At 36.2% G+C, this 26,935-nt stretch overlaps 1 protein-coding gene across 16 annotated transcripts in view; it reads left to right on the top strand.

The window, feature by feature from the left end:
* Swt1 (SWT1 RNA endoribonuclease homolog) overlaps positions 1-26,935 on the top strand; it is a 56,243-nt gene that overhangs the window by 8,904 nt on the left and 20,404 nt on the right. For 11 of the 16 annotated variants that reach the window (XR_013112869.1, XM_076941322.1, XM_076941317.1 and 8 more), the window contains 11 exons: positions 2,761-2,819; positions 4,025-4,703; positions 8,434-8,493; positions 10,503-10,641; positions 12,098-12,199; positions 12,796-12,984; positions 14,444-14,537; positions 17,816-17,961; positions 20,305-20,472; positions 21,645-21,779; positions 26,410-26,558. Coding sequence is in view for 15 of the 16 variants with exons in the window: in XM_076941322.1 (XP_076797437.1) it covers positions 2,761-2,819; positions 4,025-4,703; positions 8,434-8,493; positions 10,503-10,641; positions 12,098-12,199; positions 12,796-12,984; positions 14,444-14,537; positions 17,816-17,961; positions 20,305-20,472; positions 21,645-21,779; positions 26,410-26,558 (1,920 nt within the window). In the remaining variant the exon portion in view is untranslated. Of the gene's footprint in view, positions 1-2,760; positions 2,820-4,024; positions 4,704-8,433; positions 8,494-10,502; positions 10,642-12,097; positions 12,200-12,795; positions 12,985-14,443; positions 14,538-17,815; positions 17,962-20,304; positions 20,473-21,640; positions 21,780-26,409; positions 26,559-26,935 lie in introns of all 16 variants that reach the window. The other 5 variants (XM_034512771.2, XM_034512770.2, XM_076941318.1 and 2 more) reach the window with 3 other exon arrangements.

Below are 26,935 nucleotides of genomic sequence, written 5' to 3'. Positions count from 1 at the left end.
TTTTTGTTTTTTTCAAGAGATTGATTCTTTCTATATTGCTGGGCCTTGAACTCTTGGATGAATCAGTCCTTCTGATTAACTCTTTCCAGTAGTTGGAACTGAGCTTTGACACTCAGTACACTTGGACATAGTAAAGTTTTAATGCATAGTTAGAGGGTTTATGATATAAAAATTTTCTTTGTAGTTTTTTGTAATTTTTTTCTATTATGCTTAGTTTGTGAAAACCAATAGAAAAAACAATGTTTTGTTTTTCCTTTTTATTTGCCACAAGTAATATATTAGGTTTTTACTTCTTTGTTCATATGAGTGTGTGTGTGTGTGTGTGTGTGTGTGTGTGTGTGTGTATGCACATGGAGGCAAGAAGGCAATGTTGAATATCTTTGTCAGTCATTCTCATCTAATTGTCTGAAGCAGAGTCTCTCACTAAACCTGGAGCTTACTAATTTGGCTAGGTTGATTGGCCAGTAAGTTCCCTGGATTCACTTGTCTTCACCTCCACAGTGCTAGGTCAAACCTGTAATACCAGCACTCAGACAGCTAAGGCCAGGACGATTGCTATAAGTTTACGGTTAGCCTAGGTTAGTTACATAGCTATAGTTCAGCCTGGGGTATAAAGTAAGATTCCCATTTCCAAAGAAAGGAAGGAAGGAAGGAAGAAAGGAAGGAAGGAAGGAAGGAAGGAGTAAAAATAGGTCACAAAAGATTGTAAGACTAGAGCTTGTTCAACATGAATAAGTAGTGAGTCAATGTGAATGCCTTGTGCAATAGTGTATATTAGTTTAAAGTTTAAAAATTCTATATACTTAGGCTATATTAGATATATTAAAGTATTTTTTCAATAATAGACCAACCTTAATTTAATGTAGCCTTTTCACTTTATAACTTTAGTACTTAGCCTTTTGACTCATTTGTAATAACAGATTAAAAGACACATTATTAAATATATGAAACACTTTTTTTGTATCTTTCTCTGAATTTTTTCTATGTAACTTAAATTTTTTCTTTAAAAATTTTGGTTAGAAACTTACACACACGGGGATATACAGACACAGACATTGCCAGTTTCCACACAAGGTTAGGGTCAGAATCTGGCACTTGTGACAGCACATGGCGCTGTCATCTTTTTTGTGATATTAGTGCTTTGTTTGCGCATACTTCCACAAACTTGCCTGAGACTGTTTTTGAGAGCTAACATCTTTAGAAATGTGTTTGTAGTTTTCTTGTTTTGTCTTCATAAATTTGACTAGTAAACAGGCTACGTATTACTTGTAGCATAAACATTCTCTATTAATGGAAATCTTTTGTTGTTGTGGGCTGTTTTTTAAAACTTTCATGTAGCTTGTTGAGGTCTGCAAAAGCTTCTGCAGTATCTTTCACTGAGCATTTTTCTTGGGAGTTGTTTGTGTTTTCCTGAGGTTTCCTTTTCTTATGACTTTTTGCAGCTACTCATTCTTTTCTAGTTTCATCGTGGGTCACTGTTACATGTGTGGTCTGTTGCCCCGTCCAGCAGGGGGAGGTCACCTGAAAGAGAGAATGGGGGAAACAGGCGAACGCAAAGAACCACGATTTGTCTATAGTCTGATCAAATTGTCATTTTTACTTTTTCACACAGGGGTTATATACACAAAAAGGCAGGATGTGGGGAAGGGGGAGTACAGATATCTTCCAGAACAGGGTATCGGCTGGGTGAAGGTTCAGGGAACATGTCACTATGACTCTGACTATAATTCACTTGTCCTTATTTAAGTTGGTACTATCCAAGAAGGCTACCTATCCACAAGGTCTATGACTAGCCACAAGACCTGAGACTACTAGTTCTTATCCAGGCTGGTAAATTTCCACCAAAGCTGCCTGTTTACAATAGCTTATAGCTGTCTGTTTCAGTGTTTTTCCACAGAGACCCAAGACTTTGTGTTAGCAGCCATGTATGTCAGGCCTATTGCTGATTCTAGGCCTATGGTTGATTTTAGGCCTTTAGTGTATAAGCAGGGCTGCCCCTGACAGTTTGTCATTGATTGAAATACAATGTGGTATATGATTGTGATTAAATTTGTTTCAATTTATTGTTCTCTGTATCAGTCTTTTAGTGCTGAGGATCAGACCTTATGCATACTGAATGCACACACTGCCGGCCCAAGTCTTATTTGTCCTCTGCCAAATTAAATTTGGTCCGGTATTAACTATTTAATTTATCCCCTTCTCACTGTCCTTTCCCACTTTATTGCTACTCTAGAAAGCCCCCCTTTCTCTTGTCGATGCACTTTTTTTATGAGCTACTTTAATGGTTTCTTGTATCTCTCACCCTTCCAACCTTTATTCCTTCCCAACCCCTTCCAGCCAACCCCCAGCATCAGGTAGGAGAGGGAAAAAGGGGTGTAGACCTCTCTAAACTGATTCCAGATGATTAAGGTGTTGAGTTCCTTGGGGACAAGTTCAGTCTTCTGGTCTCTTTGCTCAAAGGCACTTGACAAATTGCAGCAGATTATATAGATTTGACGATGGCATTGAGTCAGACAGATGTGTGTCAGATCAAGACAGTGCCACTAACCTTACTGTGATGATCAGAAAGATGCCAAACTTTGTAAGCTTTGGGTGCTTTGTTTATAATAAATATAATAATGTCTGCCCTAAGATGATTACAAAAATTAAGTAAATTATTATGTCAACCTATTGAGAAGCACAAATGTTTTCCATTCTTCCTTGTAACTGCAACAACAGTACACAATTTATATTTTCCAAATATATTTTTTTAAATTTCAGAAACCAGATGATACAGACATTGTATACTATAATACAAACAGAAAACACAGTTTGAAAAGGTAAATTCTCTCTCTCTTTTTTTTTTGTGACATCTTTTTACAGTTTTGGCTCAGAATTAAACTAAAAAATCTTTTTTAGTACTTGGGATTGAACTCAAATATTTTTTGTGTGCTGGGCAAGCACTGGGCTATTATCAACATCCTTGAGATTTAGGGACTTAGTGTTGCTATCCATATAGATTAGCCTGGCTTGGAACCTGCCTTGTAGCCTAGGTTAGATCTTGAACTCAAGATCTTCTTGCCTTATCTTGAGCTACCATGATAAACATCAGAACTAAATATTTGTTTATTCAAATTTTAATTATTTTTATGTTTGCTTATTTTGTGTTGGGGGCTTGTATGTATGTCTTGGTGTGGTATGTTTGTGGAGGTCAGAGAACAACTCGGGAGAGTAGGCTTTTTTCTACTACATGAGGTCCATGCATCAAACTCAAGTTGTCAGGCATGGTGACAGCAAGTACCCTTACCCACTGAGCTATTTTGCTGGCCTAGGACTAAATATTTAAAATTTGAAAACCTTGTATTTACTTTGATTAGTACATGCAGATATTTCTGTTAATATCATTACTAGAAGTTTAAGAAAAAATTAAGTAAAAATTCATCAAAACTTTGTATAAATGCACTTAGAGTATGGATTATTATTAACTCTAGGGACTTGGTTTTGCTACATAATTATAATAAGATATATAACTTTATTATATTGCTAGTAGAGAGCTTGGGAAGCTAATTTAGAACTCATATATAGATTATTTTTATATATCATATATATATGAGAAAATATGAAAATTTCCAAATTATAGATATGGCTCTAAAATTATTTTAATTAACCATCATGTGATTACAACTAAAGATGTCAAGAATGATGACAGGTAGACACAGGGAAATTAATTTTCTTTAATTTTATCATTCTTTGGATAAAATTTTCAAAGTATAGTTAAGGAATTTTTGTGAATAATGGGAATAAATATAAAAAATATAATGTATACATTAATTTTCAGACAGTTATGATTATCCAGTTTGGGTTCTGGGAATGAAACTCAGGCCTTCTTTGTGAGCAGTACAAACTCTTAAGCACTGAGCCTTCAGCCCTGTTTCTTATATTTCTAAGAAGTTGAGAATGAGCCTGGTTAACTCTAACATAATGACACATTGCAACAGAATGTATGACAAATAAAACTAACCTAAGTTTCTGTGCTGCTTTATAGATTGAGTGTAGAAGTTGGCATGCCTAAAAAGAGACCAAAATTCAGTTCTTCAACCCAAGTAGCATCATATTTAAATAATAATCAAATTACTTCACACAGTTGTTCATCAAATGGAACTAAAGATACTAAACTTAAAGATTGTAAATTGACAAACCTTGGAAGTAAGCTTGATTATGAAGTAAAAAACCACAGCCACATTAAAATTACTAAAGATATGAAATCTAAAGCTGAAGGCCAGACAAAGGAAAAGAATTGGCCTTCCTTACTTATCCAGAAGAAGATGAAAGAACTCAAGAAAGAAAAAAATAATATAGACAATTCTGAAGAACTGGAGAAATGCAAGAAAAATCAACTTCCTCAGAATTATAATTTCAGTGGTATAATCAAGGGACCATTTGAATCAGGAAGAAAGAAGATCAGCTTCAAAATTCCAAAAAAATCCTCTAGTACCCTCCAGAAGCTTGTAGAAGAAAACATCTTTAGTATAGATTCTAGTAAGTCAAAGATTAAGCAGGAGGAGAAGGAACACTTGCAAAATCACCAGATGTCATTAAATCTGGCCAAGCACAAAACTGAAAACTTGTTTTCAGATTCTACACATAAACAGACTGTTGGTGAGCGGTTACATCGTGAGCACCAAGAAACGAATGGTTCAGATTCTCAGGAAAATCATACCCAGGTAATGTATAAAATAAAGGGTTTGTTTTTTAGTAAAAGTATTTAAAATACTCAGGTTTTAGTTGCTTTTGTTATTGATGATAGTCACAGAGGACTGATTCTAGTTTAGTCATGCACATAATGTATTTGTGTCCTGTATTATTTTTCCATTCCAGCTTTCTTAGGATAATATTGATACCACCTGGTTTTGGAATCATGGTGCAATATCTGGGTTCTTGTGCTCTGGGACAAAGAACTGGACAGAGACATGTGGATATTTGTAAGCAAAAGGAGAGAATTCATTCAGAAAGAATCCCATTCTAGGCAGTGACAGTTTATTAGGAGAAGATATGCTTCCAAGGGGAAGAAGCTGGCCTGGGCAGAGGTGAACTTTAGCCATTCAGCTTCCTGCCTGCTGCACAAAGAATTGCAGTTTTATGTTACTTTAGTGTGGACTTTCTGGCTTATTTTAGCACTGGACTTTTCTGTAGGTGTTCTGTTACATATGGTTCTACATACAGCCTTGTGTGTTGCATTATTCTATCTTAAATTAGAATCTTATTCTACCCAGGGTATATAGTATTATAGTAGGTGCACTTTCAGAGACTGGAGTACCTTTGTGCTTGTGCCCATGGTGAGTGCTAGTCATTCCTGGGGCAATGTGTGTGCTCATGTCGTGTTTCAGACTTCTTTTTCTACTTATTTTCCTTATATACTATTTTTGCCAAGGCTTTGTGAAACTAACTGTTGCCCTGTTCTGCTTCAATCTCATGGCAGATGTTAAGTATTCATAACAGAAAGGAATGTGGTTATTCAAAGAGTCAGTTCTCATAGTCCTTTGACATAAGCTCTGTAGTAGTCTCTTAGGCTTTTCTAAACTCAAGATAGACGAGCCTGCAGGAGTTACTATTATAAAGGGCTTATTTCTTTAACAGATTACTTTCTCAGTTCTGCTGTTTCAGACACTGCAATAAAATAGCCTGTAAGAGACACATGGTCTCGATTTTAAAGACTTACTCATGTAGGAGAAAGAGTTCTTTAAATATAATAAAGTACTTCTCACTTAATATTAGGATGTATAATGTAAGAATAATACAGCCTTGGTACACTATAACTTAAGAGACACTGACTAGAGAGACGAACATTTACACTGAGAATAAAAGAATGGGTAGAGGTTACTCAGGTGAAGGTGAAATGGAATGGAATGGGGAAGCAGGAGTATTCTAGGCAGAAGGTATTACACTGTTTATATGAGCAGCAGTGTATCTCTGAGATTTCTTGGTTCTAGTGTCTTGTAACAAAGAATTGTGCAATTTGATAATTAGAGAAATAAAGACTGATTATTAAGAAATATAATGGTGGTCCTGTAGGCTGCACAAGTCCAGGGCTCAAAAGCCCCAGTTCCCTGGGGTTCTGATCACCTTCTCCCATATTTGTATATCATAAGCTTTTCTTGTGCATGTGTTGATTTTACATGTAACCCTGGTAGAGATGCATTTTCAGTCTTTCTGTGAGCTGGCTTCTTTCATGTCCTAATCTTGATGTCTCTCTTGTCTCTCTGATTCTGTTCATGAACAGAATCCAGGCTAGAAACCTTGGCACATTCTTTCTTCTAGATTACATTGGCATTTGTGAATCACTTTAATAACCTTTCTCTGACCTTTTTTTATGGTGAATAAAATTATAGACCTTTAAGAGAACTTTTAGAACTTTGGAATATTATAACTTTGGTACTTTAAAGTCTGGGTGTAATAACACACAACTGTAATCCTGGCACCTGGGAGGTGGAGGCAGGAGGTTGAGGAATTTACAGGAATTCAGTCTTAGCTATTTGTGCATTCAAGACCAGCCTGGACTGAGTTACACTAGACTTTGTCCTAAACATAAAACAAAAACACACAGAGAATCTGTGGCATTGCATGCTTATCTGGAGCATTCGGCAGGATATTTTCACAAGTTCAAGGCTAGCATGTTCTGCATGTTGCAGAAGAAAAGACACCAGGACACATAGATATAGAAAAGTATTGGATGGGATCCAGGGTTAAATAATAGATGATTTATGTCTGTGCTGATTTGAATGAGAATGTCCCATATGCTCACATATTTGCTTAGTCCTGGATTGATGAACTAACTGTGCAAGGATTAGGAGGTATTTTCTTGTTGAAGGAGGTGTGTTGCTCTGGGCTTTAAGATTTCTGCCAGGCCCAGTGTCTGTCTGCCTGCTGCCTGTGGATAGAATGTAGTTCTCAGCTGCTGCTCCAGTGCTATGCCTGTCTACTTCCTGCCATGATGATCATGGATTAACCCTCCAAAACTGAAAGCAAGCTCCCAATTAAATACTTCCTTTTATAAGAGTTGACTTGGCATGGTGTTGCTTCATAGCAATAGAACAATAGTTAAGACTGTCTCATAGGAAAGCCCAGCATTTTGTTTTGTATCTCATAGATGGAAGAGAGGCACTGAGAGGGAATCAGGGAAGCAATATAGTCATGTTTTCTCATTTAGAGTCAATTTGACTCCAAATAAAACTATTGACCTCATTCAGAGTATTTATTTTATTAAATACTCTGAAAGCATAGTAAGGTACATTATAAGTAAAATGCCCACTCCTTGCATTTGTAAAAGACTTAGAAAATTTCAAAAAACGGTTAACATAAGTTCCTGCATTGTTATGTGATAGACTCATTGACCTCTTTGGAGGTCATGTGAGGTTAGAGAGCCTCGGGTAGGACTGGTCTAAACAAGACCACATAGGAATTTACAATGTCTAGTTACAAGCAGTTCTCATCATTCTAGCTTTCTTGACATTTGAGATCTCTCAGACACTGGATCATTAACCAGGCAGCATACACCAGCTGATAGGAGGCACCTAACACATATATAGCAGAGGACTGCTGGATCCGGGTTCAGTCAGAGAAGATGCACATAACCTTCAAGAGACTGGAGGCCCTAGGGAGTTTAGAGGTCTGGTGGGTTGAGGGTGGTGATATCCTCATGGAGACAGGCAAGTGGGAGGAGGTGTATGGGATGGGGAACAGTCAGGGTGGACTGGGAGGGGGATAAAATCTGGAGTACAAAAAAAAATTAAATAAAATTAAGAAAAAGAAATTTTAATAAGATTTAAAGTAAGAGAGAAAAGGAATTATAAATCTTACGTAAAATATTAAAATGCTGGCACATAGTTGGAATTTATGGAAAGGTATTTCAGTCTCTATTAGAAGACAGAAAACAAAGTCAACCTCTAGTGCTCATACAACTCTGGTTTTTTGCCTTTTCTCTTTAGCTATAATACAGTCCTTATATTTCTTCAGTTGTTTGGTTAGATCACTTTAAGACATGGCTCAGTGAACTTTAGGGCTATGAAGCACAATTCACTGGTTTCTGAAAAAAAATGTTTCTGCCATTGAAAGCCTGTTTGTTTATCTTTATGATTGATATTCCTCAAAGTGGCATATAATTTTGTTATTGAAAGATGAGTATTTTAATGACTATAAAAGTCCTAAAGAGTATGACTCACATTTTATGACTCGGTAGCACAAGGCTTTTCTCTTCTAGAGGTACCTGATGACCTGGTCTTGATCCCTGGGACTCATATGGTTGAAAGAGAGAGCTGACTTCCCTAAGTTGTCCTCTGGTGGGGGTTGGGGGGGGGGAGAGGGGAAAAAGAACCAGTTCTGATAGCTGGAAACTTGAGTCCAGAGATGCTGTTATACATTATACAAGGCCTGACTCAAAACTCTTTTTCATTTCAGAGTTTTGAAACGCCGTGTTCTTCAGTGTCATCTGAGAATATCCAAGATACAGATGAAGAGGTTACCGATGCACTTATTTACTTTGATTATTTTAAAGAAATTCAAAGTTCATTCTTTCTTCCTTTTGGGGGGTGTGATGTGGGACAGGGTCTCATTATGTAGCCCAGGCTGATTTCAAATTTGTGATCCTCCTCTGTCTTGGCCTCCTGAATACTGGAATTACAGGTATATGCCAGGGTGCCTCGATAAGTAGTTCCTACTTTTAGTAAAATGTCTGTAAAAACCTTAGCAGTAGGAAAATAATGATGTCTATTTAAACTCCATAAAAATCCTATCCATCCTATGGTTTATTAGGAAGTTCAGTTTGTAAGTGTTAAAATGGTCATCAAAGACCATTTGCCGTGGGCTAGGAATGTAGGGCAGTCAGTAAAGTGCTTGTTTGACAGTATAAGGTTCTGAATTTGATCCTAGTATTCGAAAAAAATATACTGGGAGAAGTCTTTACAATTACTTACCTTATGCTTTCACTTCTGATAAGCTAATCTGTTTTAAACAGAGGGTGATGTTCATGGGCCACAAGTTACTTTTATTTTGGTTTAATGTTATGCTTTTGTATGTATAATATACCTAGAGTTGCCAAAATGTAATGCGACACCTACACGGTCTTTATTTTTCTACTCAGAAATAAGTTGAATTTGTTAGAGTAAAGATGAAAGTATTTTATTTTTTCCTATTGCTTTCTTTTCTACCTAGAATCTCCTGACTTATATTCATAAAATTATTCTATATAACTTTATATTGTCTTAGTAAATTAAAATTCACTAACATTTTCTATTTTTTTCTTTAAACAATTATGGATAACTTTTATTTGTAGTAGTTACTTGTATTTTTCTGTCTTAAGAGTCGGTGCCCCTTGATAGGAGACTGCTTATGTCTGCTTTAAAGAGAATATATTCTTGCTGCTGCTGCCTCCACCTTCTCCTCCTCTTCCTCCCCTCTTCTTCCTTCTCCTCTTCCTTCTCTTCCCTCTCCTCCTCCCCCTCTTCCTCCTTCTCCTCTTTAATTTAAAATCTGAGACAGTTTATCACTGTGTAACTCAAACAGGCCTTGTTCTTGTTGTATAAAGAAGACTGGCCTTGAATTCATGATCTTGTAGCCTCAGCCTTCGGAGTACTGTAATTATATGTGTGTGCCACCATCCCAAGCTCATAGTTTGATTTTTTTTTTTATATCAAGATATCATCATCAGAGATACTTCTAAAGTGAGAAGGATCTTAAGATTTATAGTTCAGAGCCAGGGAGATGGCTTGTGGGTAAAGGTGCTTGTGCACAAGCACTCTTTTGTTCCCCGGTACAAAATAAACTTTCAAAGTGTAATACGGTCAATAATAAAAGGTTTAGTGTTTAGTTTTGGATGGTTGGTAAACAATATTAGAAATTTCAGGAACACTTGATGAGACATTTTTGGTTTTTTAATGGAGCCAGGTGTTGAATGCAGAGGTTCACACATGCTCGGTAAGCTTTCTGTCACTAAGCTATTGCCTCAGCTCACAGTAAGAGAAAGCTGACTCAAGTACTTTGAGGTGAGAATAAGAATGAACTTATTTTGATACCTGTATGCTAGTTTTTATATAAGGAATTTCACATGACTTAGTTTAATAATATAAAATTCTTGCTGAGCTGTGGTAGTGTATACCTTTAATTCCAGCATTCAGTAGGCAAAGGCAGCTGGATCTTTGAGTTTGAGGCCAGCCTGGTTTACAGAGTGAGTTCCAGAAGAGCCAGGGCTACACAGAGAAACCCTGTGTCAGGAAAACAAAACAAAAATTTCTAAAGAAAATAGGTAAATTTTAATGTTCTTTATAGATGGATAAATTAAGTTATAAAGTAGTAAAACAGTTTGCTTTCCTGAGACTCCAGAAAGGAACTGGTTTAAAAATGGTTATAAATCCATGTTTTACTGTGTTGTCTGTATTTCTGGGGTGTTCTTGTGATGTATTGCTTCCTTTTCTTATTAAGTATCTGCAGTAAGTGACTCAGATACTTGACTGGAGTCTTTTACAATTTAGATGCAGATAGTAGAAGAGCTCCATGCTGCACGTGTGGGGAAGAGTGTGGATTTACCTGTGGTCCCACCGTCTGGAGAGTTAATGAGTATGGAGATTGACTTGGTGGAAGAGGATGCACATTCCTCTGCTGGTATACTCTGTATGTTCGTTTTCTAGGAATTGATGTGTCAGTATTCAAATTTTACAGTGTATAGATGAAAATGTTAAAGTGTGTTCATTTAAAATCATGGTATATGTCTTGTTAGACCATTAGACATTTTCTCTTTCTCATATTATTATTATATGCACTGTCTTTTATTCTTGCTCTTTTATAACATTTAGTTTTTTTAATCTCTAAAGCACTGATCAGATAGTTTGCTTGAAGGTATTATTTTCATGGTTTCCTTGTTAATATTGTAAAGTTTTGGTTATTTTAACTACTGGGAACTGGTAATAACAATCAAAGCATGGTGGTCAATACCTGTTGTCCCAGCACTCAGGAATTGAGGCAGGAAGATTAACACTTTAAGACCATATTGGGCCGGGTGGTGGTGGCGCACACCTTCAATCCCAGCACTTGGGAGGCAGAGGCAGGCGGATTTCTGAGTTCGAGGCCAGCCTGGTCTACAGAGTGAGTTCCAGGACAGCCAGGACTACACAGAGAAACCCTGTCTCGAAAAACCAAAAAAAAAAAAAAAAAGACCATATTGGACTACATAGAATTCTAGGATCCCCTTTTCTATATGATCTTATATGTTCCTTGTCTCAAAATAAGTAAAAATAAATAAGATTACCTAAATTAGTATACCATATTGAATTCTCTGTAAAAATTATACTTCTACCTTTTGTCCATATTTAAAATACTCATATTTTACAAGTTTCTAAACATTTTCCTATATGATCTAATAGGAAATTTAACCAGATCTTTATAAAGATCCTATGAAATAATGCTCTTGCTTTTATATCTTTTTTCTCTTTTATACATACTTAGCATTTCAGTAATATGTTATTGAAGATATAATAAAATTAATTTATAATTCTTGAGTGCATAGCTACCAGGGATGCAGGGCAAGATTTAGAACCATAGTTACTGCTGGGCAGGTCAATTTGTGATTAAAATATATCCCCAAACAGTTTATTATAGTGTCCTGGGGTGGGACCTTATGATTTCTGTTTTTTTTTTTTTCTTAAGAATTAAAGTACCAGGAATTTTGTAGTCCTGTTTTAAGGACTTCTTCCTAGAAGAATGCTCCCAAAAGCACTTCTATGGGTAGTTCTCTAGGCTTCGCTCTGTTGTTCATTCCTGCATTTCTGCTTACCAGGCCTTACCTTTTTTGACCTAGACAAGTCCTCCTTTACCCTCTTCTGCTTAGTCTCCCCGGCTTAAACAAGGTTGTGGGTTCTCTCAGGGAACCCTTGATTGGAAAGAAATTTACATGGCAGCAAGTGATGGGCCAGTTAGGCAGCAGTTGAGAATCCTATTATTGATTCTCTTATAACATTAAGCTTACAAGACAGGTTTTAAATATAAAGGAATTATCTGTGCTTTTATGATACCAAATGTCATAATTTATTATTATCAAGTGTCATGAAATACTAACTTTGCTCTTCTCTAGCAAATACTGCCTCAGACAAAAAGCTTCTAATTGTTATTGACACAAATATTCTGATGAATCATCTCAAATTTGTTAAAATTTTGAAGACAACAGAAATACCAGGTATTTATAAACTGTTCACAGATTCTGATTTTCCTTTTTGAGTTGGTACTTTATGTTAACATAGTTGACAGTTATACTCTAGCATCTGAAGTTTATAAGAAGATACCTTTAATAGTAGAATTTTGAAATCTAGAATAAACTTTTAGATGGCATTTACTATATTTTAAAATTGTTTATTGTGAAATTGTTTGCATTGTAAATCTTGATTATAGCAGTCATGTCTGCCAGATTCATTCTTGTTATCTGGTAATTTTTAATTTAAATTCTTAGCATTCTTTTGGCTTTAGATCCTCTTTAAATTCCATATTTTAGTTATTTATGTGTTATTTATTTGTGTTTTGTGTGTGTGTGCGTGCATATGTGTATGCCACAGGATGTGTGTGGCAGTTAGAGAACAACTTGTAGACAACTTGTAGGAGTCTCTTTCTCCTGCCACCATGTGAGTCCTCAGGCTTGGCATCAAATGCACTTGCCCACCAAGGCATCTTCATGGCCTAGAGACTGTACTTTAAAACTTTGACTTCCACAGAAATTGGTTTAGTAGCTCAATACATGTTGGATTCTTTAAAAAAAAAAAAAATCTCTCTACTTTTTAGGATTTGACACACTTGTGTTAATAATTCCCTGGGTGGTTATGCAAGAGCTAGATCGCATGAAGGCAGGAAAATTACTAAAACATGTCCAGCATAAAGCTATTCCTGCAATTCATTTTATCAACGACAGCCTCAAAAGTCAAGATAGAAAGCTATGGGGTCAGTCATTACAGCTGGCATCTCAAAAACTTTGTAAGTATTGTTTGTTGAGGGTATGCCTTGATAAAGATTTGTTTGGATGCTTGCTTATTTTTAGAAAGAAATGGTTTAAAGGAAATGGTTTTTCTATACTTTTTCTTAGGCTATGTGTGCTAGTATTTCTCAGAGTGAAGATAGAGTTTCATGCATACTTGACTATACTATAGAACTTTGGATCCCCATCTCTTTTGTTTTGTAATGATTTACATTTCCATTCTATTGCTTCCTCTCCCTTTTTTCCCTCCCCCAACCTTTTTTCTTCTCTTGTCCCTTTCCTATCTTCTCTTCTCAGATCTTTCTCTCCTTTTCTGTCTTCTTTCCTCACTTTGTGTGTTTTCTGCCAAGGGGCCATGTTTTTTGTTTTTTGTTGTTTTTCCCTTGCACTTCTCTAAATGCAGTGTTTTAGAGGTTAAGGAAAAGCAGGCACAAGAGATATAGTTACACACCTTGTAAACTGAGAAAATTTCAAGCAGGATGCAATTATATATTCATAATATTTGAGTGATGAGTTGAGACTAGAATTCATAGCTTCTGGTTTCTGTTCAGATCTTTAGCACTCAGATCACACTTCTGTCCTTTGAATCTGGACATTCAGAGTGTGAAGACATTGTTTTGCATCTTCATTTTATTTAGTGAGTTTTCTGCCTTTCAGATATATTTTAAAAAATAAATGCTTAGACAGTTTTAGCTTTACAACAAAATGGAGCAAAAGGTATGGAAAATTTTCTTATCCTTTCTAGTTCCATACATAATAATTCTCTTATAATCAGTACCTCCAGAATATACCAGAATATGGTACATGTCTTTAATCCTAGCACTTAAGAGGCATAGGCAGGCAGATCTCTGTGAGTTTGAGGCCAACTTGCTCCACATAGTGCGTTTCAGGACAGCTAAGTCTACAGAGAAACCCTGTCTCAAAAATACAAAAAGGAAGAAAAAGGTATGAGAATCAGTGAACCTACATTGATGTGTCCTCGTTACCTAGTTTACATTGTATGGGTTTGGAGAAATATATAGTGCTGTGTGTGTATCCACCCCCAGAGTAGCTTCATTGCCTCAAAACATAGATACTTTTAATTTGTAAATACTACCTAGATTAATCAGGTGATGTCAGATTTATTTTCTATATTTGTGTGGGTATATTTTTATGATGTACATGTACACACACACACACACACACACACATATACCTACACACCTCTGCCAAGGTTAATGTTTGGCGTCTTCCTTGAAGCAGGCACATATTGACTGAGCTATTGTCCCAGCTTACCCTGTCACCCCAGATTTTTTTCTCCATTGCCTGTGTCTCACTCTAGTTCAGGCTAGCCTTGATTTTGTGGCACTCATCCTATTCCAGCCTCTTGAAACAGGAATTACAAGCAAGGGTCAACTTGCTCAAGTGCTATCTAGATTTCTAATGTACTTACTAATAGTTGCTTTGCTACATTTGCAGATGGATTGAGTGACGAGAACAATGATGATCGAGTATTAAAGTGCTGTCTTCAGTACCAGGAATTATTCCCATGTTCCCTTGTTATTCTGTGCACGTGAGTTTCATGGTCATTTTTGCTTTTTAAAAATAATACCTTATGGCAAAGAATTTTTAGGAATTATATTTACCAACTCAGAGATCAAATAATTACTTTGTAAATCTACCACTAATCATACTCAGCTATTATTGTTTTATGATATGCGATTCCAGAGGAATGTGATACTAAATAGATGAAATTTTATTTTAGTTTATATAGTATTCAGAATACTTTCGAGAGAGGAAGGAGGAAAATTGGTATCAAAATGCTAAACAGGTTTTTTTTTTTTTTTTTTTTTTTTTTTTTTTTTTTTTTTTTTTTTTTTTTTTTTTTTTTTCGAGACAGGGTTTCTCTGTGTAGCCCTGGCTGTCCTGGAACTCACTCTGTAGACCAGGCTGGCCTCGAACTCAGAAATCCGCCTGCCTCTGCCTCCCAAGTGCTGGGATTGAAGGCATGTGCCACCACTGCCCGGTTAAGAAGTTTTTAGTTATATGAAGTAAGAAGTTGAAGAAGTATTTATTCATATACAAATAGAGGGTAGCTTATATTATGTCATGGGTATCCCTTCTGCAGTAAATTTGGGCTAGAATCTTAGACCTTTTCAGTTGTCAGCTATATGAATCTGAAGCTCCTAACTTAGCTTTCTTGTGTTTAATAAGCAGAAGAATTGGGCTTCATAAGGTTTATCAGATAGTGTATGTAAAGGAATTAGGGTGGTGCCTAGTACATTGTCATATCTTCTTCTTTTTTTTTTTTTTTTTTTAATTGCAACAGGATTTCTTATAGTATGTATCCCTGGTTGGTCTAGATTTTTGTTTGTTTGTTTGTTTGTTTTGTTTTTTGTTTCACCAAAACTGGATTTCCCTATGTAATCCTAGCATTCTGGAACTGGTTTTGTAGACCAGGCTGGCCAGCCTTGAAATCAGAGATCTGCTTACCTTTGCATCCCTAGTGCTGAGATTAAAGGCCTGTGCCACAATCTCTTGGCTGGGCTGGTACTCTTACATGGATCAGGCTGGCATTAAACTCACAAAGAGCCACCTGTCTCTGTTCCCTGAGTAGTAGACTAAAGGTATGTGCTGCCACATTCAACATGATTTTTCTTTAAGTGATGATATTGTATACTGGGGAAGTCATCTACTTGTACCTCCTACTATGAGGATACATCTATTTGGTTGTCTGGATAATGATGTTACAGTTATTTGTTGTTGATGGTACTAATAGGAAAAACTTGCACCACGGTGTATTAAGCATTCTTTTCTTTGAAGATTTGGAAAACAAATTTTATTTAAAGGAGAAAGTAAGTGAGAAGGCAGACTCCTTATGAAAGGAGGGGATCTGGAATCAGAATGCACTGCTATGGATTATTTTAAGTGTTTTACTCAGGTTTATTATTGTAAAGCAGCTAACAACCTCAATTATTATATCTAGTTCATATGATTCTTCTAAGCTCCATACTAATATACTCATCTACTTATTTGAAATCAATCATCATTAGAAAAAGAGAACTCTTGGTTTTTCTTAACCTGTTCTTTAAGTGAATGAAAAGTACCACATTTTATCCATTTCCAAAGCCCTACACAGAGTCTTGGTGATACTAAATTCTGTTGGGTCTCTGTTATCTTTCTGCCACATCTCCACATTAAAACATGCTATTTTTCCCTTTCTACTTCTAATACCATCATACTTTCTACTTCCACACCTGCTGCCCATATTCTTCTAAATTAAAATAGTACTTTCTTATTTTTTAAGAAGATTTACATTATGGAGAATCCCAATAGTATTGAAAATGAAGAAGAATAAACTCCTGAGGCTTGGAATATAGTTGAGTGGCAGAGCACTTACTTGTTGAGAGTGACCTTGCTTAAACATTAACGGCCTAGTCAGCTATACATGCCTACTGTCACAAAGTCTTGGCCTTTGTGGGAAAGCACTAATTCAGTTAAGAACAAATAATCATAGATCTTATGGACAGATAGCCTTGGTAGGAAAGTACTAGCTTAGATAAGAACAAATGACCAATAGATCTTATGGACAGGTACCTAGCAACCTGTTCTGCTCTTTTTCTGCGAACTTTTCACCTAGCCAATATCCTGTTCTTGAGAACATCTGTACTCCCCCTGAGAACACCTGCGCTCCCCAGAAACATAGAGACCCTACGTCATCTCCCACCCCATATCCTGCTTCTATGTGTATATAACCTGGTGTAGGAAAAATAAAAATAAAAATTTGACAGCCTGATCAGACTTCTTGACTGGCTGTCCTTCTTCACGTATCCTTGTCCCCCCAGTTCTTTTTCAGGTTGCCTAGTCCCAGTTCACTGCCCTGCGGGCCGGGGCACTTACTAGCATCCATGAGGCTCTTACTCAATTCCCTTTTTCAGAAGGGAAGAAGGAATGAAATCCTAATATAGCTGTAACAGTTATTAGGAGTCTGCCATTCTTTCTGTCCTTTACATCTTTATTCCCTCCCTATCTATCTTGATTATTTTTACATAGTTTTTTGTTTTTGAGGAAAAACATACTTATATTGCACTGCACAAATATATTAATAACTGCCAGCATTATCAAATTGATAGTGGCATAGCTCATATTTCTCTTAGTATGTAATACATTTCCATCATCCCAGAAAGTACTTATGGCTTTCTTTGCTTCCCCATTCCAACCCTGCAACCCCACTTGTTTCTTAAGATGAAGCTTAGGAGCTGGAGAGATGTCTCAGCAGTTAAATGTTTGCACTACTCTCGCAGAGAATCTGAGTTTGGTTTACAGCCTTATGCTGGGCAGCTTACAACTACCTAGAACTTCAACTCAGGGATTCAGGGAATCTGACAGCCTCTTCTGGCCTCTGTGGGTACCTGTGCATGTGACACATGCATGCATGAGCAAACATGCAAATACTGAAAGAAAATAAAAAGGCATCATATAAAAATTGTGGGCTGTATCAGTGCTTAAAGAGAAGTTTATAGAAACTTCCAATAACATAAGCTTTAATCTTTAAGTATTACTTTTATAATTTTTAATTATGGCTATGTGCATATGTAAATATGGGTATGTGCACATGAGTGCATGTACCCCCAGAGGCCAGGAGCATCTGGTACTGTAAATGAGCCAGAAGCACTCTTAACCGGGAGAGTGGCCTCTTCAGTCCCATATAAATGTTCCTATCAAGTTCATTTTTAAACTTTTTAACCCTTTTTAATGTTTCTATTGATAATTAGTCATCAGCCCTGACCTGTATGTTTGAATTGACATATCTTCTAAAATGTTTTTATTTTCCCCAACCCCCACCGTTAGGGATGATAGAAATTTAAGAAGTAAAGGCCTGATAAGTGGTGTGAAGTCACTCAGTAAAGAAGAACTGGATACAGAGATAATAAATTTAACTCTGAACACAGATTTGTGTCATCAGCCTTGTGTTCCTAAGCAGCAGCTGAAAGCAGGTAATATTTTTACTATGAATAATGGGAAATATGTCTTATGCCCTAATAGTTTTGGTAACATTTGAAACTAATCACAAATTTTCATCTTGTACATTTAAAATACTAGTAAGTTTAGAACACTTGCTTATATGTATTAAATGAATACTTGTAAGTGGGAGGGAGCCGGGTATGAGACTGGGTTTCTTTGTGTAACCCTGGCTGTTCTGGAACTTGCTCTGTAGATTAGGCTGGCCAGGAATTCAAAGATCTGCCTGCCTCTGCCTCCTGGGTACGGGATTAAAGACATGCACCAGCACCACTAGGCTGGAAATAGTCTTTGGAAGTGGAACTTTCTAATGCTTTTGTAAAATTAGTTTCATGTTCCTAACCCCCAGTTAATATAGAAAAAGAAAATATACAACTCTAGTAAAAAAAAATTTTTTTTTTAATTTAAACTAATATAAGGGCAAGCCGGGCGGTGGTGGCGCACGCCTTTAATCCCAGCACTCGGGAGGCAGAGGCAGGCGGATTTCTGAGTTTGAGGCCAGCCTGGTCTACAGAGTGAGTTCCAGGACAGCCAGGGCTACACAGAGAAACCCTGTCTCCAAAAACCAAAAAAAAAAAAAAAAAAGGAAGTATAAGGGCAGTGCTGCTTTTTTATTAGAATAATCTATTGTGACTTGATATTTGAGGGACTATTACATTGCATGGCACTATATAAATGTGTCCCAACTCTCCTGTCTGTGGGAAAACTTACCTTCAGTGCTTAGGAGCACCAGAGTTCAGTTTTCAGCATGCATGTTTGTCACACCATGTAGAATTCTAGCTTTAGGGATCTGTCTACCTTTTCTGGCTTCTTTGTAGGGAAAGTAATTGTTGAGGTTTTAATATTAGGTATACTTTTATAGGTAATTGTATAAATATTAATGCTTCCTTCCCTTTTTGGGAGTAGTATATTTTTGTTATGATATTCAAAATATCATTCCTTGGGAGGAATTATAAGATATTTTATTTATGGTTTTTTGTTTTTTTGTTTTTTTTTTCTGGTTTTTCGAGACAGGGTTTCTCTGTATAGCCCTGGCTGTCCTGGAACTCACTCTGTAGACCAGGCTGGCCTCGAACTCAGAAATCCGCCTGCCTCTGCCTCCTAAGTGCTGGGATTAAAGGTGTGCGCCACCACTGCCTGGCTATTTATGTTTTTTTTAAGAGTAAACTTTTAGTTTGCTCATTATATTACGGTCATCTTAAACCTTAGCTGGTATTTGTAGAGAGTTCACTTAGTATTTGAATTTTTCCATAAGAAAAATTCAAATATATATAATATATATATTATATATAATATGTATGTGTATATATATGCATATGTGTGTATATATGTGTATATACATATAAACACATATGTATGTGTGTATATATATATATATCACATATAATGTATAATGTTAACAACTGAACTAATAACAGCTTATTTTGAAAGAGGATGGCATGAATGTAGATAAACCAGAAACTTTGGTAACTTTAAAACGATTTATTGATAATGGATTGAAATAATGTACTGTTTTCGGGGGAAAAAAACCAAATTTGGTATAACTGCTAGGTATTTGAAAAACAAACAGAAAACAAGATATTCTTATAGTTTGAAAATAATAAAATTCATCTCAGCACTGAGAAGGAGAGTAGACACAAAATCTCTCCCCTAATCAAGAAACTATGATTGATACTTGCTGGAAAAGAGAAAATCAGTTTTCTCCAATGAAGTCTCAGCTATAGTCCAGGAGTAGTTGGCTAATACAAGTTGGACTCTTTTTTTTTTTTTCTCTCTCCTTTTATGGGCTTTTTGTTTTATTGTTTTCATTTTTGGAATTTTTTTTATCTTACTGTTTTTTTGTTTGTTTTGATTTTTTAATAATAAAAAGCAGTACCATAATGTTAAGAGATGGACAGTGTAAAATAAAATCACTTGCTGCACACACACACAAAGAAAATAATAAAATTGAATTTAGTTAAAATAACATTCCTCCCCCCCCCATATTTCTATTTTATTAAAAAAAATTTTAGGTTGTTTGTTTGTTTTGGTAAATAAAACCCTAAGTGTGAACTGAGGATGCAGCTCCCCGGGAGGATGCAGCTCCCTGGGAGGAAAGTGCTCTCCTAGCACTAGCATCTCTTTCTTCATGTTTGATCCTAGTCCCACACAAACCTGGCATGGTGTGAATGGTTGTAGTCCCAGCACTGGGCAGTGTAAACAAGAGGACCCAAAGGGCAAACTCATCCTCAGTGATATAGTAACTTTGAAACCTGCCCCCTAAAACAAAGCCAAAGATAACCACCTCTTTTAGTAACACCTGAAACTTTGTTTTAAAGAAGTACCACCTGTAGAAGAGACTTCTAAGGAAGAATCTACAAATTCTGGACTGTCCATTCTACTTGAACGCATTATATGTGATCTTGAAAAATGTCTTGGGACAGCTTTATCTTCAATATTAGAAACAGAAATGAAAATTGCTTTTGGAAATCTTTGGATGGAGGTACCTATTTAACTGTATTAGTTAAGATTTCTTTCTATTATTGATGATTTTTTATCTTAGAAGGTATTTGTATAAATTATAAAGCTTTACAGCAATACATATCACACATTTTCTTTAAATTTTATAACTTAGAAATTTTTAAATTGATTTTATATATGTATTTTATGTTTGTGTATGTATGTGCACAAGTGTATGTATATGTGCAAGCATGTGTTTGTCATGGTGCTTCTATGGAAGTCAGGACAAGTTGGCAAGAATTGGTTCTCTTTTTCTATTGCGTGGGTTCTCTGGATTAAACCCAGATTGTCAGACTTGGTGGCAAATGTCTTAATATGCTGACTATCCTTTGATAATTATATGATAAAAAATCCTTAAAGATTATGACTATATAGTATTTACTTACTTTGAAGAGAGCAAAAGTAGATATATTTAGGAAAAATAAGGAAAAGGAGGCATTTTACCGGAAGAGTGTGTGTGTTTTTTTTTTTTAATTAGCTAATAGTTATTGTGCATATACTATGAATATTTGATACATTGGTCTCCTAGAGCTTAAAAGTCTTACACAAGGACTAGGGATATAGCTCAGTTGGTAGAATGGTTGCCTAGCATGCATGAGGCTACAGGTTTTATTCCCAATGCCACATCAAACTGTGTAGAGTGGCACATGCCTATAATCGTAGGAGTTGAAGGTATAGGTAAGACAGTCAAGAGCTCAAGATCATCTTTGGCTATGTTGGAGCTTGGGATGCAAGAGACCTTGTTTCCAAATAAAACAAGCAGTCAATTCCAGGGAATCTGATGTTTTCCTCTGGCCTCTGAGGGGACCAGGAACACACATGGTATACAAACATATGCAGGAAGACTCATACACATTTTTAAAAGCATTAATTTTAAAAAAGGTGGGTTGAGGTACCTTTCTGGTTTAAAGCTATGCTACTTCACTAATTAGAGTTTGCTTTCTTTGTATACTAAAAAGTTACAAAACTAAAGGTTAGTGATATGAATTTTATAAAATCAGTCTGTAATAGACTCACAGTTTAAAATTGTCATTAGTACTTCTTAATTTAAAAATATTCTGACTAGCCATATTTTTATTAGGGATATATATAGAAGTTCCTACATATACACAATAGGTAAAATAAATCAGATAATTATTTTGTAATACTTTCTAGGTACTGTATTTGAAACCACCATGGACTCTAATAAATCTATTACAGTGCTTTAAAAAACATTGGCTGGCTGTATTTGGATTAGTTATGGAAAATAACTTGCTTGTAACTATTGAGAGCCTATATGAAAATCTCTCTAAAGGTATGAGTCTTTTTATTTTCTTTCACAATAATTCATTAAAGTATTAAGTCAATCTAGTGTGGTGGCACATGCTTATAATCCAAGCAACTTGGGAGGTGGGGGCAAGAGGATCAGAAGTTCAAGGTAAACTTCTGTTATATAGTGAGTGCAAGGCCAGCTTAAACTATATTAGACTCTTTCTAAAAAAACAGACAGACAAAAAAAACAACCAAAAATGGGCTGAAAAGATGGCTCAGTAGGTAAAGCACTTGCTATATAAGCATAATGACCCTGTTCAGATCCCCAGAGCCCAGAAAAGGCTGTGTGTGGCAATGTGCTCTAATCTAGTGGTTGGGAGATGGAGACCAGTAGATTTCAGGGAGCTTGCTGGCCAGCTTTCAGCTAGAGCTACACTGTTTGAGAAAATAAAGAAGCCGGGCAGTGGTGGTGCACACCTTTAGTCCCATTACTTGGGAGGCAGAGGCAGACGGATTTCTGAGTTTGCTCTACAGCTCTACAGAGTGAGTTCCAGGACAGCCAGGGCTATACAGAGAAACCCTGTCTGGGAAAGAGAGAGAGAGAGAGAGAGAGAGAGAGAGAGAGAGAGAGAGAGAGAGAGAGAGAGAGAGAGAGAGAGAGAGAGAGAGAGAGAGAAGAGAGAAGAGAGAAGAGAGGAGAGAAGAGAGAAGAGAGAAGAGAGAGGAGAGAGAGAGAGAGAAAGAAGAAGAAGAAGAAGAAGAAGAAGAAGAAGAAGAAGAAGAAGAAGAAGAAGAAGAAGAAGAAGAAGAAGAAGAAGAAGAAGAAGAAGGGGAGGGAGGGAGGGAGGGAGGGAGGGAGGGAGGGAGGGAGAGAGAGAAAAAGAAAGAAAGAAAGAAAGAAAGGAAAGAAAGAAAGAAAGAAAGAAAGAAAGAAAGAAAGAGAAAGGAAGGAAGGAAAAGAAAGAGAGAGGGGGGAGGGGGAAGGGAATGAGAATAAAGTAGAAAAACAATTGAGAAATAGAATGTCAAGTACATACATGCATAGAATGTCCAGTACATACATGTGCAACTTCAGAATGTCAAGTACATACATGCAACGCATGTGTGTACACACACTTACATGCAAACATTAAAAAGGCTGGGGAGATGTCCGGTCAGTAAAATGCTTACAAAACAAGAATGAAGAACTGAATTCAATCCAGCACCCATGTAAACAAGCTGGATGTGGTAGTTTGTGCCTGTGCTGGGGAGGCAGAGACAGGATCCCTAGGGCTTGTTGGCCTGTGAGTCTAGCTCCAGGTTCAGAATTTTGAGACCCTGTCTCAAAAAATGAGGTGGAAAGTGAGGAATCAGCCAAACCCAGAGCTTATCAATATGGCTCCTCTTACTAGCCAACTTACTCTGGTGATTTCCTTTGAGTCTAGATGTACAAATGTGTGGGTCACCACAATCACCTAGCATTTCTAGGAGTTCTGGGGATTTGAACTCTGGTCCTCATGGTTGCACAACAAATACTTGTAACTATTGATTGAATCATTTCTTTGGCTCCATGAGTGGCTTTTTAAAAGTGTGTATTAATAACATTTATATATTCACAATGTCTAGAAACATTAACAATGATAGCATTATTATCAGTGGTTTCAAAAATTCTTACCTAGATGCTATTGCGTGATTGTCTTCTTAAGGATGAGCAGTATTCTGCCCTTCCGTAGTTGTTATTTATAGTAAGGAGAAAAACTAAAGATAGGATGGCTAATCTTCTTTTTTCTTTTTGTTTTTCAAGACAGAGTTTCTTGTGTTGTTTTGACTGTCTTGGAACTAGCTCTGTGGAACAGGCTAGCCTTGAACTCACAGAGATCCACCTGCCTCTGCCTTCCTCCTACTGGGATTTAAACATGTACCACCACTACTTGGCTTGGCTTATGTTCTATTAAAAATTATTTTTGCAGTTACTGGGTTCCGAGTTATTGGGTCTTGATCTGGAATAAACCTCTTGTTTAGTGGCTTGTGGAGAATATGTAATTGGTTCTCTAAGGTTATTTTGTTTGTTTTGAGATGTGATCTTATGTTTGAACTGGCCCTGAATTCAGTATGTACCTTAGAATGACCTTGAACCCATATTTTTCCTGCTTGCCCTTTATGTGCTGAGATTACAGGTGTACACCACCATTTCCACCTTTTAAAATGATTTTAAATTAAAAAAATAATGATGTATAATGTCTTTGAATAGCAGTGTCCATAATTCTTGCATTGTACATGGGTGTGACTTCAGTATACCAAGCTTACTGTCCTTATATCAATTCATGGAGAAGTGTTTAGAAATGACTGGTTAACTTTCAGCTTTGTTTCTATATGAATTTTTTGTTTTTATTATATATGTATAGAATTCATTCTTATTTTGCTTTCTTTCAGAATTTTAACAAACACTATTTTTCTCTTTTAGTTTGTTTTTTTTTTTTTTTTTTTTTTTTTTTTTTTTGAGACAGCTTCTCATGTCTCAAATGTCAAATTTGAGGCTTGCCAAATAGTTCAGCCAAATAGCTGAGGCTGACCCTAATCTACTATTTCTCCTCTTCAGCCTCTCAGGCACTGAGATTCAGTGTGCCAGTGTACCCATTAATAAAGCCTTTTTGTAAGTGGAAATTGAATTTATTCAAGGATAAAAGGCCTATTAAACACAGACTACCTTGGAGAAGCACTCTTTAAAGAAGCTGTCCCAGTTAGGTCTTCCTTAGATTTATGCAGTTCATCAGCTCTACAGTCTGTTCCACATGGGGCATCTTTCATTTTTTTTTTTTTTCCCCAGAGAAATTTAAACTAGTCATTGATTTTTAAAAGAACTAAAAGTGTTCTTACCAGGAAAAATGCTGATTTGGTGTGGGAGGTGGGAGTATGGATAAAGTGAAGAGTCTTGGCTGTAATCATCCTAGTAAGTTAGAATTGTTAAATATTGCTGGGTGTGGTGGCACATGCCTTTAGTCCTAGTACTTGAGTACAAAGCCAGTGCGGTTTATATAGCAAGTTGCAGGCCAGCCTGGTTACACGATGAGACCCTGTCTCAAAATACAAAATAAGTATAAAGTAAAAAGAGTTACTGACTAATTATTCAAATGTCTTTTTAAAAAGACTTATTATTTTTATTTTATATGGATGTTTTGCTTGGTCATTCTATACACATGCATGACTGCCAGAAGAGGGCACCAGATTCCTTAGAACTGGAGTTAGCATTGCTGACCACAGTATAGGTGCTGAGAATCGAATTCACATCCTACACAAATACAAGTTCTCTTAAGAGCTGAACCATCTCTTCAGCCTTTAAAATTGTTTTAAAATTTTACTTGACTCTTCAGAAGCTCATAAGCAGACTCTTGTATGTGATACACAGGGATGCTTTATTCATTTTTAACTCACATGCCAAGGAAAGCCATGTTCAAATGTAAATATAGTTTCTAGGGGTGAGGGTCAATTAGTGAAGTGGTTCCACATACTCATAAGGCCCTGAGAACTCAATCCCCAGAACTCCTGCAAGAAAGCTAGGTGCAATAGTGTATATTTGTATACAAGGATAGGAGAGGGGGGATAGATCTCTGGGGATTGCTGGCTAGCTAGCTTAGGGGAGCCCAGGGGAGTGATGGACCTGATTTAAAAGCACCTGTGAGGAAAAAAAAATCTGAGGTTGGTTGGTGTGTGTGTATATGTGTGTGTGTGTTTGTGAGTGTCTCTGTGCTTGTGTGTGTGTGTCTGTCTGTAAAAAATAGCCTCCAAAACCATGAATATTAAAACAGAAGCAAAGCAGACATTAACACATGATGATTTTGCCTTTGGAAGCAACTACCAATCATGCTTTAATGATGAAAAGACAGATCTTTTCTCTCATTTGTATTGTGATACTAAAATTTACTTTTGTTTTCAAATATTTTTGTTTGTTTCAGACAGTTTCTCACTATGTAGACAAGTCTGGCCTTGAACTTGTAGCAATTTCCCTCCCACTGCATCTTGAGTACTGGGATTATAGGCATGCACCACTACGTCTGGCTTTTTTTTTTTTTAAATAACTTTTAGACCTTTGAAATTATTGTCACTAATAACTTGGGAATTTAGTGGGAATGTTTTAGCCTCTTGAGAGAAAGCTATTGTGGTAGGTTATCTTACTCTACAGGAGGACAAGTCTAGCTTTTGTTTCTTATTGTTATCCAAAGTCTGCTTATTAGCTGAACGCTTGTGTACAAAGAGATAACATACCATTTTCAGTAAATCTTATTTTACATGTGATAGAATTTCAAGTTGCTTGCCTCTAACATGTGACTCACTCCTTTATAGTAGTCATCCGGATGTGAGACAGTTTCAGCTTTGAAAACTCTGTGCTTGGGCTTTTTGTTTAGTGATTAATCCTTTTTACTGAAGAATAAAATATCTTACTTTTCTTTCCTTTGAAGTTGACTATGTTCAATGAACTAGAATCTGAATACAGAATACCAGAGTCAATATAAACACATTGTCTATGAATGTGTTCAATTGTTGCTTTCTATACCATAGAGACATACTAGTTTTGACATGCATATGTAAATGTCTACTTTGTTTAAATTGTAAAATTAATACTTGATTAGTGTTTCATGGGATTCCTGTGTTGTATACCTGTTCTTTCATATTTTTCTTAATTTTTCTCTTACCAGCAAATAAGGCAGTGGATTTTACAACAGTGAAATTCTTGCTTCAGGATTCTAAAAGTTTGTTACATGCCTTCAGTACAAGGTCAAATTATGATGGAATTCTTCCCCAGACCTTTGCTCAAGTAAACAAACTACTGCAAGTACTTGCAGAGGTGAGATACCCATAGTTATTGAGAGGAAGGAGCTCATCACATACATTCCAAACATGAATTTACTGGCCAAATATAAAAGGATTCTATTACCTTGACTTATTCTAGTATTCTAAAGGCATTGAATAAATACAAATTACATTAAAATATAGGCAGGTCATATCACAGGTTATGGAACATACACCTTCTATAAAAGTTGTATCAAAATAGTTGTTGAAGTATTTATTTATTTATTTATTTATTTATTTATTTGATAGAATTTGTGTATGTAGTTCACCTAGTCTCAAATGAATGTGTTTTTTCTTTTTGGGACTTTGTAGTATAGAGATTATGGGTACATACCACTATACACTACTTTAGATTTTATTTTTTTCTTGTTG

The sequence above is a fragment of the Arvicanthis niloticus genome, chromosome 10 (genome assembly GCF_011762505.2).
Source record: "Arvicanthis niloticus isolate mArvNil1 chromosome 10, mArvNil1.pat.X, whole genome shotgun sequence".
NCBI lineage: Eukaryota > Metazoa > Chordata > Mammalia > Rodentia > Muridae > Arvicanthis > Arvicanthis niloticus.
The sequence above is the reverse complement of the archived record's forward strand: the minus strand, read 5'-3'. Positions and strand labels throughout refer to the sequence as shown.